Source organism: Siniperca chuatsi, linkage group LG9, assembly GCF_020085105.1.
Source record: "Siniperca chuatsi isolate FFG_IHB_CAS linkage group LG9, ASM2008510v1, whole genome shotgun sequence".
Lineage (NCBI taxonomy): Eukaryota > Metazoa > Chordata > Actinopteri > Centrarchiformes > Sinipercidae > Siniperca > Siniperca chuatsi.
Genome location: NC_058050.1, coordinates 30708590 through 30722155, shown reverse-complemented (window position 1 = coordinate 30722155; position 13566 = coordinate 30708590). Strand labels below are relative to the sequence as shown.

General features: G+C 42.6%; 2 protein-coding genes across 4 annotated transcripts in view; one reads left to right on the top strand and one right to left on the bottom strand.

Moving 5' to 3' along the window:
- The window catches only part of LOC122880953 (zinc finger containing ubiquitin peptidase 1), a 48932-nt gene that overhangs the window by 18448 nt on the left and 16918 nt on the right, over positions 1–13566 (top strand). For 2 of the 3 annotated variants that reach the window (XM_044206523.1, XM_044206522.1), the window contains exons 4-5: positions 3892–4001; positions 5148–5316. In XM_044206523.1, coding sequence (XP_044062458.1) covers positions 3892–4001; positions 5148–5316 — 279 coding nt within the window. Of the gene's footprint in view, positions 1–3414; positions 3738–3891; positions 4002–5147; positions 5317–13566 lie in introns of those variants that run through there. The other variant, XM_044206524.1, reaches the window with a different exon arrangement.
- Positions 8010–9865, bottom strand: LOC122880960. Its single transcript, XM_044206541.1, has 2 exons — positions 9427–9865; positions 8010–9297 (listed from the first exon to the last, which is right to left on the bottom strand). Exons 1-2 carry the CDS (start codon positions 9697–9699, stop codon positions 8629–8631), a joined length of 942 nt encoding a protein of 313 aa, XP_044062476.1. The 5' UTR covers positions 9700–9865; the 3' UTR covers positions 8010–8628.

Genomic DNA, 13566 nt, shown 5'->3' with positions numbered 1-13566 from the left:
GGGAAGAGGTGTCATTTCTAAAAATCCCAAACTGTTATTAGGAATAAGGTCTATTAACCCTACACTGGTTTTAGATCAGTTCACCACAACCCTTGGTGCATGTTACCCTAGCTTGCATAAACCCCAGTCCAAAACAGATTATAGTCTAATATAAGAATAGACTAAATGATAGTTACCTGACAGCGCAATTCACTAATACCAATGGTTAAAATTCAATAAAACAGAGAAAGCCAGAGCAGACAAACTAGATTATAGTCAACTGACACCACAAAAAAACCCTGCAATCAGATAAAATCTACTACCACCACAAGAACAGCACACAATTTAGGCAAAACGTTGAAACCTAACGCAGCAGACAGAGCAGAGTCAAGCAGAGAAATACCTATTTAAAAAAGTAAATTCAGCCTAATTTTAGCAGTCTTTGAAGAAAGTTACCCCCAGAAGTCAGAATGCACACTGCACACTTATATTCCACTCATAGGTTCCACAAAGGGGGTAAAATACCTGTTCTAAACCATCTGAATTCCACACAGTGAATTCACATGGGTTTACAGTATATGTGACCCACATGTTCAACCCCAATGGGTCCCACTTATAGTACATTGCTCTTTCGTAGAAAAGGTTTCAGTCGTAGTCATCTGGACACTGTTTTCAGAATGAAGACATTTCGGCTCCCATCCGGAAGTCATTCTCAATTGTGAAAAAATCGGACGGGAACTGGAATTTTAAGCTACTCTGAGTTACATAAGCCCTGCCCTCAGGAAGGAATCTGCCTGAGTATCTGTTAGTAGCTAGTTTCACCTGAAACTGACCTAATAGTTTCAAGATGGCCCAGCAATCAGTAATCAGGCCTATTGTTCTCTGGCTGCATCTACTTCATCACTGTTAAGTGCCTGATTAGCATGTGATAGGCGTGACCAAGGTGATAATACACTCTGATAGACTTTGGGCAGATTAAATCTCAGACCACCATTTCTGTTCAAAGAGGGGTTCTCTTTTTTCACAAAAATGGCTTCCTTGACGCCCCGTTCAAACCAACTCTTCTCTCTACTAAGAATCTTCACCTTGCTGTCTTCAAATGTGTGGTTTGTAGCTTTTAAATGCAAATGCACGGCGCTCTGTAATCCTGAGTTAGCGTGTCGTCTGTGCTGATAAAGTCTTTTGTGAAGTGGCTGTTTGGTTTCGCCTATGTACCGTTCTTTGTAGTTTTCCTCACTGCACTGAAAGGAGTAGACAACATTGCTCTGTTTCTGTGTGGGTAACTTGTCCTTAGGGTGAATGAGTTTCTGTCTCAAAGTGTTGCCTGGTTTAAAGAAGACAGGAACATCGTGCTGTCTAAAGATCCTTTGTAGTTTTTCAGTCCAGATACATAAGGAATGGAGACACCGTTCCTTCTTGGTTCAGTTACACTTTTGTCCTGTTTTTTGGCTCTTTTAACTTTGTTGATAGCCCAAGTAGGATAACCACAGGCTAAGAGTGCATTCTGGACATGCCTTTCCTCTTTCTTCTTACCCTCTGAGCCTGTGGGCACTTCTTTGGCTCTGTGTTGTCCGGATTACACCCAGCTTGTGCTGTAGTGGATGGTGTGAGTCAAAGAGCAGGTATTGATCCGTATGTGTTGGTTTCCTGTACACTTCTATCTGGAGCTTTCCGTCCTCTCCTCTGAGAGTAGAACAATCAAGAAAGGCCAAGCGGTTCTCTTTTGCATCCTCACGCGTGAACTTGATGTTGGGGTCCACCGTATTAATATGCTCTGAGAACGCTTCCAAGTCTTGTTTCTTGATTTTCACAAAGGTGTCATCCACGTAACGGTACCAATGACTTGGTGGTGTGCCCGGAAACGAGGATAATGCCTTCTTCTCAAACTGTTCCATGTACAGGTTGGCCACAATGGGAGAGACCGGAGAGCCCATAGCACAGCCGTGAATCTGTCCGTAGAAGTGTCCCCGGAATTGGAAGTAGGTTGTGTTGAGACAGATGTCTAATAGTTTACATATGTGTTCAGGTGTAAGCTTGGTCCTTTGCTGCAAGGTGGAGTCCTCCTGCAGTCTTCTCATCACCGCTGTCACTGCTTCTGAGGTTGGGATGCAAGTGAACAAGGACACTACATCATAAGAAACCAGAACGTCATCTGGGTCCAACTGGAGATGTTTCACTTTGTCCACAAATTTCTGTGTGTTTTCCACATGATGTACTGTGTTCCCCACCAATGGAGCCAAGATTGTAGTCAAATGTTTGGCTATGTTGTATGTGATGGAATCTGTGCTGCAAACGATGGGTCTGAGTGGAACATTCTCTTTGTGAATTTTGGGAAGGCCATAGATGCAGGGAATGGCTTCCCCAGGGTATAGTCTGTAGTACAGAAGCCTGTCTATCACCTCCTCCTTCTCAAGCTTCTCTAGACAGTCTATAACCTTCTTCTTGTAGCCATTGGTTGGATCTCTTTTAAGTTTTTGATATGTGGTTGTGTCTTCAAGAAGGTTGTTGACCTTGGTTTCATAATCGGCTGTGTTCAGAATCACAGTGCAGCGACCCTTGTCTGCTGGTAGAATGTTTATGCTGTGATCCTTCTGCAGTGCTGAGAGTGCCCTCCTCTCTTCGGATGTAATGTTGGAAGGAGGTGGTTTGGCACTCTTTAATGTTGCAGTGACACATAGCCTCAGGTCTGCAGCCTCTGCTTCAGTCATCTTCAGCTTCAGCCTATCACATGCTAATTAGGCACTTAACAGTGATGAAGTAGATGCAGCCAGAGAACAATAGGCCTGATTACTGATTACTGGGCCATCTTGAAACTATTAGGTCAGTTTCAGGTGAAACTAGCTATTAACAGATACTCAGGCAGATTCCTTCCTGAGGGCAGGGCTTATGTAACTCAGAGTAGCTTAAATTTCCAGTTCCCGTCCAATTTTTTCACAATTGAGAATGACTTCCGGATGGGAGCCGAAACGTCTTCATTCTGAAAACAGTGTCCAGATGACTACGACTGAAACCTTTTCTACGATAGAACACTCCTGGACGAATGAGGGACTACACCGTCCTACATTGCTCTTTGTAAACCTTTACCAACTTGGTACCCACTAATCCCAACTATAACCCATTTGAGGCCCACATAGACTTGTGGGCTGGAAACACTCAGTGACACAAACAAACATCAGGCAGCACTTTCGATTACTGAAATCCACGCTGAGAGTGAGCTGCTTGTGAGTTAAAGAATACAGTCTCTTTGCCTTTATTTCGGTCACATTTATCTGGTGGATTACATCTCTCAGATTATTGCACACAATTTTCACACTTTGTATGCATCTCTGCCCAGCCAGAAGAAACACAAATTAGACAGACAAGAAAATTAGTCGTATGAATGAAAATGATGATAGAATTAATTAATAATTCAGGTCAGAGTCAGATTCTATGAAAGACGAATCAGGCGCCTACTTCAGTGTTACTGTACACAACACAGTGCACACACACAGAACAGTGTTTTGGCAACTCTTTCATTCAAGCTTCAGTTAGGCTTCACTATGCTTTAGTAACTGTACAGTAGAGTCTGTCTCAGTTGCCAACCCTCATATGAAATAACTTTGTAATAACTGAATCTACATGGAGTTTCCAATCTATTTTGTAGGAGAGAAGATATTTGAGTGCCCTATGTGCTCTGTCATCTGCAATGACAGCTTCTCTCTGCAGAAACATGTGGAACTGCATTTAGACCACAGATCAGCTGTGAACCCTGCAGATGGGCATATATTCATACCTCGCTGCTACATAATTCACTCAGTTCCCTCTATTCCACTTTAAAAGGTATTTTTGTTCTTCTGTCTTATGTGTCTGACTAATCTGGTGCACACTCAATTTATACCTTCCTAAGACTTTGGTTTACCCATGTTGCTGCAGGGAGCCCTGGCTCAGACCTGAAGCTGGCCAGACAGCTTCAGGAGGAGGAAGAGCGGAGGGGGAGGCAGGAAGAGGCCCAGCAGGAGCGAGAGGAGTTCAAGAAGCTGCAGGTCTGGATTCTACAATGCAGAACACCTACTGTGCAGACCATATATATATCCTTCCTTTATTGTTTACCCAGTATGGGGTTGCGCCCTGACATTTTGACAACAGCTAATGTTAACTTAGCTGGCCCATCTGCCTGAGGAGAGAAAGCAGCTGCCAACATGCCCCTTGGATTGAGGTGTGGGTTGCCAGATTGGTTGAAATTGTATGGTGTGTGGATTGTGTGTAGATGTGTTTCATAGACGATCTGGCAACTTGGGTGATGTCAGACAAACATCCAAAACTTGGATCCGTGTTTTTATAATAAAGTTTGCGGGCCATGAAAATTACGTGAGTTTCACGGGAGAAACAACAAAACGGGAGGGCGCCGAGTGTTGGCAGGTATGGTGTGAACACCTTTAAAACTGAAAATCAGTACTTTATCCTCATAGTCAATGTTTTATTCAGTGTGCCGAAGTAATGAGCCAAAACAATAGAAAATGTGTCACTGTCTAAATACTGACTGTATCAGTTTATACAGTTTCTTCACAGATCAAATGAGAGTGGACAAGCAAAATTAAATTACAACCAGGGCTGTAGCCAGGATTATAGAAATACTGAGGTCATGAGTCCTCCCTGCAGCTTTTTTTGGATGATAAGTGTTTTTATTGCCTGGTTTAGTTTGAACAATGACTAACCCGTCGGCTTCTGTTTATACCATTTTATCAGTTCTAGACACATTTTGTAAAAAGTGACTACAGGTCTAATTTTTAAATGTTAAAATAAAATAAATACGTTCAAGCAAAGAAAGGACGCCCCTTAAAGCAAAGTTAATGTGGAGTTTATTATATGCTGTTAATTTTATTTTAATAGTCAAAAATGGCAACTTTGACAGTTTCTGTCAACCACACCAAACAAACTATACCAAACATGGTTAAGTAAAGCCATATGTGATATACTGGTGCTGAGTTATACATTTCAAGATAAAAGTTGATGTAGTCATTGAGCCATACATTTTCACGATTTCATGAATTTTCCATTGTCGTGTGTTTACGGTCTGGCACTGGTTTCTCTCTGTGTGCATGTGATGCAGTAGCACATGTTTGGGTATCTGAGTACTTTAACTCTTGCACTTTTATCAACCTGACCTGTGTGGTATGTTGTCTGTGCAGAGGCAGTTTGGACAGGACGGCAGAGGAGGCTACTTCAGACAGATGGAAAGGACCATGGAGAGAGCTGTGGCCAGGGGTCTTATGGTCCCCGCAGAGTTTCACTGTAAAAGGGCTGAGATGATGGAGTCTCTGGCCTCAGGGGTTGATGATGGCAGAACCAGAACTCAGGGTATGTTTGTGCATGTCTTGCAACCACAACTCTGCAAAAGCAACACTGAGACACTGCTGGTTTAAAGGAATACACCAAAGTTTCTGTAGGTTTAGTCAACTCAGTCATCCATTACAGTCGCCCCTGTGTCCCTATCACTGACTTTGACATTTCACCCTAACACTATGTTGAGTGAAAGAAGCAGACTACAATTTAGTACTACAATAATAGTCTAATGTTACAATAATAACAATTAAATTTTATTTATATAGCACCAATTCATAATTCATAATCTCATTGCACTTTTCCTATAGAGCAGGTCTGGACCATACTCATAATATTATTTACAGAGACCCAACAAATCCCACCATGAGCAAGCATTTGGCAACAGTGGCAAGAAAAAACTTCCTTTAAGAGGCAGAAACCTTGGACAGAACCAGACTCAGTGGTGGGCGGCCATCCGCCGCTGCAGAGAGGGAGAGAAGGAAAGAGGTGCATCATGGGAAGTCTCCCGGCAGTCTAGGCCTGTAGCAGCATAAGTAAGGGTTCAGTGCTCACCCAAGCCAGCCCTAACTATAAGCTTTATCAAAGAGGAAAGTCCTAAGCCTGCTCTTAAATGTGGAGGTGTCTGCTTCCCGAACCCAAATTGGGATGTGATTCCAACAGAATCACATCCCAACAGAGACAACAGAAAACTTCTGAAGGTGGCAGGACTCTGTGTGGTTGCTGAAGTCTGTGGTGTAGATGGTGAAGAGGGAGAGAGAGAGGACAGTCCCCTGAGGGGCCCCAGTGTAGCTTACCACGCTGTCCGACACACAGTGCTGCAGACGCACATGCTGTGGTCTGCCAGTCAGGTAGTCAACAATCCAGGACACGAGGGGGGCAACCACCTGCATCATTGTCAGCTTCTCACCCACCAGGACTGGCCAGATGGTGTTGAAAGCACTGGAGAAGTCAAAAAACATGATCTTCACCGTGCTTGCCGGCTTGTCCAGGTGGGTGTCGATGCAGATCAGCAGGAAGATGATGGCGTCCTCAACTCCCAGCCAGGGCTGGTAGGCGAACTGAAGGGGGTCTGACCATGGGCCGCAGTTGTTCCAGCACCAGTCTCTCCAGGGTCTTCATTATGTGGGAGGTCAGTGCCACCGGTCTGTAGTCCTTGGAGCCACTGGGATGCGGCACCAGTTGAGGGGGGAGTAGGACTCTCCCAGGAAGATGGAGGAGGGGAGAGCAGTGGACTCAGAGGAGTCTGAGGGCAGACAGCAGCTGAGTTAGAGGGGGGATGAGCAGGAGCCAGTGTGTTGAATCTATAAAGAATAGATTAAGTTTGTTGGCCCCGTCCAAGCTGCCTTCAACTCCTCTGCTGAAGGAGAGGAGTTGAAGGCTCCTCTCCTTCACGGTCTGAAGCCAGTAATGCTCCTCATGCCGCTCCAGACCTCTCTCATGTTGTTCTGCTGGAGTTTCCACTCCAGCTTCCTCCTGTACTTATCCTTGGCCTCCCCGATCTTCACCTTCAGGTCAGCCTGGATTGTCCTCACCTCCTCCCTATTACCATCGGTAAAGGCCCTCCTCTTGGCATTCAGGATGTCCTTGATGTCTTTTGTTACACATGGTTTGTTATTTGGATAACAATGGACCATCTTAGTTGAGACATCGCAGTCCACACAGAAGTTAATGTAGCCAGTGATGCACTCAGTGAATCCATCAATGTCCTCTCCATGAGGCTCACAGAATGTATCCCAGTTTGTCACCTTAAAACATTCCTGCAGTGTCTCATAGGCCTCCTCTGACCATCTCCTCACTGTCCTTGTGGTTGCAGGCTGCCTTTTAATCAGAGGCACATAGCAGGGTTTGAGGTGAACCAGGTTGTGTACTGACCTACCCAAGGGGACTGACATGGTTGAAGTCACCTAAGATTAATATGAGTGCACTCAGGTGTTGAGTCGCCGATGCTGGGTTAGCAGAAGGAGTGATGTAAACAGCCACAACAATGGCATGTGAGAATTCACAAACCCAAGCAAGCCCGCCGCCTTTCCGCTTACCGCTCCTAGTGTGATCCCTGTCGGGCTGACAGAGCGACGGCAACAGGCATGCACATTGGCACATGCGCACTACATCTACATAATGGCATGGAGTCCATTAATATAAGCTTAAAAGTTATTAAATAATGGACCGATAATGAAGGATTCTGTGGAAAGACTATTTAATTTTCAATTTTAATGCCCTATACCAAAACAAGGTCATGGGTGTGGTTAAAACAGTGAGTGGGTTTATGTACACTCTGACAAAAGCCAATCGAATCTGATAGTGAGATAAACGCAGTACTAACTATCATTTTCAACGTCCACATGAATATTGAAATCACCTACAATAATTACTTTATCTGTTTTAAGGACTAAACTTGATAAAAACTCTGAGAATGCAGATAAAAATTCAGAATAAGGACCAGCAGCGTGGTACAGTATAACAAATAGAATTGGCTGTTGTGTTTTCTAGGTCTGGTGTGAAAGACTAAGAACAAGGCTTTCAAATGAGTTATAATTTAGTTTAGGTTTAGGGTTGATTAAAAGGCTTGAGTCAAAGATAGCTGCAACTCCACCTCCTCGGCCGGTGCCTCGAGCAATATGAGTATTAATATTACTGGGAGGAGTGGATTCATTTAGGCTAACATATTCTTGATCCAGCCAGGTTTCAGTAAGACAAAATAAGTCAATATGATACTCTGATATTAAATCATTCACGAGTACAGCTTTAGATGACAAAGATCTGATGTTTAAGAGTCCACATTTAATTCTCCTATTTTGTTGTGCTATTTCAGAGGTGTTAATTTTCTTTAGGTGTTTACAGTTTTTCTCAAATGCTAAAACAAATCACAAACGTTTCCTCCATGTTCCCCAATGTCTAAACACAACACCCTTTTCTAAAGCTACATAAACACAACCACACCTTCTCACTTCAAAACTCAAGAGCTGCACCAAAAGAGCAGCTCGAAGCTTTCAAAAATGTAAACACTATACACATCATTACACACTACAGCAAAACAATTGAAAACACAATGCTCAATTTGTGAGAAGGTTCTTTGTTTCATAACTGCCAATGCATATTTTTAGAAACTTTACAGTAATGGATGTTCTTAGATCTCTGCAGAGGATTAGGCATTTAGATTTGTGAGTTTCATATGAAGAGTATAAATCTATAGTAAATTCTGCATGTACACTACTGTAACACAACTCAATGCAAAAACAGAATCTATTGCACACAACAGTACTCTTGAAAACATGATCAGGGTGTGAAGTTTTTATTTACTTTATTCACACCACACACACACCACAATCACTGTGCGGCATCATGTCGCTGAGCTGCATCGGGCCACATCACCTCATCCACATCGCAGGCTATATTGTCTCTTGCCAGGCACCGCGGGAAAAACGCCCTGGAATGGCAAATCCATCCTTGGAAGGCCTCCACTGGGATGTCAACACAGGCCAGCTCCATTGCCCTTAGGAGGTTCTCTCTAGTGTATGGTTGTCTGTCATAAACCTTCCATCTCCACGATGAGAAGAACTCCTCTATAGGGTTCAGGAAAGGGGAGTAGGGTGGCAGACAGACGTTTAAAAAGTGGTTCCTGTTGGTGGTGAACCACTCTCTGATTTGGTTTGTTTTGTGGAAGCGTACATTGTCCCAAATGATCACATAAATGTGATGTGCAGGCCCAGGATGGTGTTGTTGGCGGCCCTGGAGGATGTCTTTTAGCTCCTCTAGGAAGGTGAGGAGACGTTGGGTGTTGTAAGACCCAAGGACAGCATGCCGGTGGACAAGCCCCTCCAAACCCATGGCCGCACAAAGAGTAATATTACCCCCCCGTTGGCCAGGAACCTCAGTGATGGCTCTTTGGCCAATGATGTTACGGCCTCTTTGCCTTCGTTTCTGCAGGTTGAAGCCAGCCTCATCCAGGAAGAGGTACTCATGAGGTCTGGCCATCGCATCCAACTGTAATATCCTCTGTGAAAATGTGAAAGTGCACAAGTGCAACAGTCAATCAGGCAGCACAGTATTGTCCAGAAGTAATGTAGGCCACTGAGCAACACAGTATGTCCACTAACTGTACTGTGAACATGGATGTATACTTACTTGCAAATACTCGTAATGTAGGTCTTTGTGTCGCGCAGAGTTGCGCTCAAAGGGAACCCTATAGACCTGTTTCATCCGCATCTTTTGGCGCCGGAGAACTCTGTCTATTGTGGCCAAGCTGACATCATCAATGCTCTCAAAGTTGACATTATCGGCAATGACTTTGTCTCTGATCTCCCGGAGTCTGATGAGGTTGTTCTCACGAACCATATCCACAATGAGGGTTTCTTGTGCCACTGTAAATATGGCAACCCTCCTACCTCTATGTGGCATTCTTTCAACTCTGAGGAAAGAAACATGTGTTGTCAATTGACATGTTTTACAATAGTCATCTGGATACTGTTTTCAGAATCAAGACGTTTCAGCTCCCAGCCGTCTTGATTCTGAAAACAGTGTCCAGATGACTACGATTGAAACCTTTTCTAAGATGGAACATTCCTGAACGAATGAGGGACTACACCGTCTGACATTACACAAGCTCTCTTAGCTTTTTTAGTCTAATAAATAAACAAAATAAACTAACAAAATGCCAAGAAAGGAAATATTCTTAAACCTATTTTCCTTATCAAACTGAAAAATACAACCATACACCTTCTGAATTCACGTCTCTCTCTTTCACCGAAGACCAGCTTAATTGCCTTGTTAACTCATAATAAAACACAATTCATTCCTACTCGACAGAAATAAAATAAAACTCATCAAAACCATCTTGGTTAGTCTTCCCACTGTCCCAACAATCACCAACTCTGGTTTGGTCGAAATTCACCGAGTTAGATTTGAAAAATATTCTGGCCCCACACGCTGTCGCTGCCTCTCTGATGCCCAACCTAACTCTCACTCCTCTCCCACTTGATGCCTGTCGTGTCCCGGCCTGAACCCGCCCTTTCCTCGTCCCCCGGGGTTAGAGTCCTGGTCGGAGCCACTGTAAATCACCTCGGTACTGTATTCCCTGTCGTCAAACTGGCCTCCGTCAGTCTCGGAGACTGCGTTTGGTCCTGGTCTGGCCGTGTTCACTGGGAGGCTGCTGATCCCAGTTACGTTTCCTGGTTCTGGTTCCAGTTAGCTGCATGGCTAACTGAGCTAACTTGCTAACGATAGTTAGCACAAGTTATGACCTGATATGCTGCCCCCTATTCTTCTGGAGTATGAATTCGACAGGTGGAGAGTAGTCTTAATTCTTACATATTACCCGTTTAAAATATCATACTTGCTATCTGCCTAGCCTGCTATTAATGCCTATATCTGTTGTTATCTTGATGTGGGCATGTAGCCAACCACACCACTTGCTTTGATAGGAAGGGCTTACTGCATATGATTTGCCTTCTCCAATAGCACAGGTACCCAAAACAATATAATTATTCCTAAAGCATCTATGAACATAATCTTTACAATGTAAATAATTATTGTGGCAATAACACAGGATCAGCCCATTGTTGAATGAAGCTGGGTAAGAATAAGTAACAAGTGGTAGCCTACTGAGTGAAAGCCATGATCAGTTTCACCGTTGACATTCAATTTAATGAATTCACCATTAGGCATCGCTATAAAAGAAATAGCAACCAATACAAATTAGAGAAAAGAGATAGCAGACTAGTAACAAAGGGAGTAAAAAAATGTTGCAAAGTTAAAAGGAGATTACAGTACAGTAGTAGTGAAAGTACAGTTTTAAAAAGGAACGTGAAAAGTTACCATTCCTAAAAGAAACAACTTTTCTATTCATTTGCGTTACTTGTAACGCGTTATTACCCACCCCTGCAAGTCTCTCAAGAGAAGCCTGTAAGTGGGCCCACTTCAAGTCTTGCCACCTGACCAGTTTGCTTTTTTTCTCGCAGTAGTGTATAGAAGCATATACTACAGTGGTGTGAAAAAGTGTTTTTTCCCCTTTCCTGATTTCTTATTTTTTTGCATGTTTGTCACACTTAAATGTTTCAGATCATGAAACAAGTTTAAATATTAGTCAAAGATAACACAAGTAAACACAAAATGCAGTTTTTAAATGGTTGTTATTATTAAGGGAAAACAAAATCCAAACCTATATGACCCTGTGTAAAAAAAGTGATTGCCCCTAAACCTAATAACTGGTTGGGCCACCCTTAGCAGCAACAACTGCAATCAAGCGTTTGCGATAACTTGCAATGAGTCTTTTACAGCGCTGTGGAGGAATTTTGGCCCACTCATCTATGCAGAATTGTTGTAATTCAGCCACATTGGAGGGTTTTTGAGCATGAACTGCCTTTTTAAGGTCATGCCACAGCATCACAATAGGATTCAGGTCAGGACTTTGACTAGGCCACTCCAAAGTCTTCATTTTGTTCTTCTTCAGCCATTCAGAGGTGGACTTGCTGGTGTGTTTTGGATTATTGTCCTGCTGCAGAACACAAGTTTGCTTCAGCTTGAGGTCACAAACAGATGGCTGGACATTCTCCTTCAGGAGTTTTTGGAAGACAGCAGAATTCATGGTTCCATTTATCACAGCAAGTCTTCCAGGTCCTGAAACAGCAAAACAGCCCCAGACCATCACACTACCACCACCATATTTTACTGTTGGTATGTTCTTTTTCTGAAATGTTACTTTACACCAGATGTTATGGGACACACACCTTCCAAAAAGTTCAACTTTTGTCTCCTCAGTCCACAGAGTATTTTCCCCCCAAGTCTTGGGGATCATCAAGATGTATTCTGGCAAAAATGAGACAAGCCTTAATGTTCTTTTTGCTCAGCAGTGGTTTTCGTCTTGGAACTCTGCCATGCAGGCCATTTTTGCCAGTCTCTTTCTTATCGTGGAGTCATGAACACTTAACTGAGGCAAGTGAGGCCTGCAGTTCTTTGGATGTTGTTACTTTTCGTGACCTCTTGGATGAGTCGTTGCTGCGCTGTTGGGGTAATTTTGGTCGGCCGGCCACTCCTGGGAAGATTCACCGCTGTTCCATGTTTTCGCCATTTGTGGATAATGCCTCTCACTGTGGTTCGCTGGAGTCCCAAAGCTTTAGAAATGGCTTTATAGTCTACTTCACATTGTCAGGCGGGTGCTATTTAAGTGATTTCTTAATTGAGAACAGGTGTGGCAGTAATCAGGCCTGGGTGTGGCTAGAGAAATTGAACTCAGGTGTGATAAACTACAGTTAAGTTATGTTTTAACAGGTGGGGCAGTCACTTTTTCACACAGGGCCATGTAGGTTTGGATTTTGTTTTCCCTTAATAATAACAACCTTCATCTAAAAACTGATTTAAAATCAGGAAGGGGGCAAACACTTTTTCACACCACTGTATATTCAAATGATAATGTAATCTGGAAAATTAAAACTTAATTCCACAATAGCATTATAATTTTCTACATGTATGTATATATTAGTTAAGTAAATATGAAAATGCAATAATTCAATTGTCATTTTCATATACTTATATGGGTGTTTTATGACTATATTAAAATTAAAATGGAAAAGCTGTTTGACATTTAATTTAATAATAAAGTTGTAACCCGCTTTACAGTGGACAATATTCAAATGTTAATTCAAATTTGAAAATGAAATATAAACCATGTAACCTGATTTTCCATTTATGTAAGCAATATTTAAGTCAAAATGAAAATGAAATTTTCTAACAATTTGAATATGAAAACTGCATTTCATTTTCAAAGACTTAACTTGCTATACAGTGGACAATATTCAAATGCAATAAGCAAAACAGCGCCCCCAGTCTTTGCATTTTCATGTCACCACGCTCTTTTGGGGTCATCATGAAAATATAATCTATCGTGCTCTCATCAAGATAAACAAAAGCAAAACACACAAGTTGAAACATAACTAAAATGCACTAAACTAAAGAACAAAAGGGTGTTTGTGTGCGTGTGTGTGTTTGCACACGTCTGGGTGCTTGTATATGTGTGTATGTTTTTTTGTTCTGCTTCCATATGCCTCACGTGCACAAGCATGAACACTCGTGGTCCGAAAGCTTTAAAGTTCTTCTTTGCCGTGTGTGGTTGTGTTTAAGGCCAAATTGAAGTATATGTGTGTGATCTGTAAGCTAACAGTTCTAAGTTAAGAGTTAGTTAGTTGCATGCAAAGACTGTCTGTGTGAAGCATAAATAACATCAACTTAGGTTATTTGGTAGCCACCTGCTAACAGATAAAAACACATCAC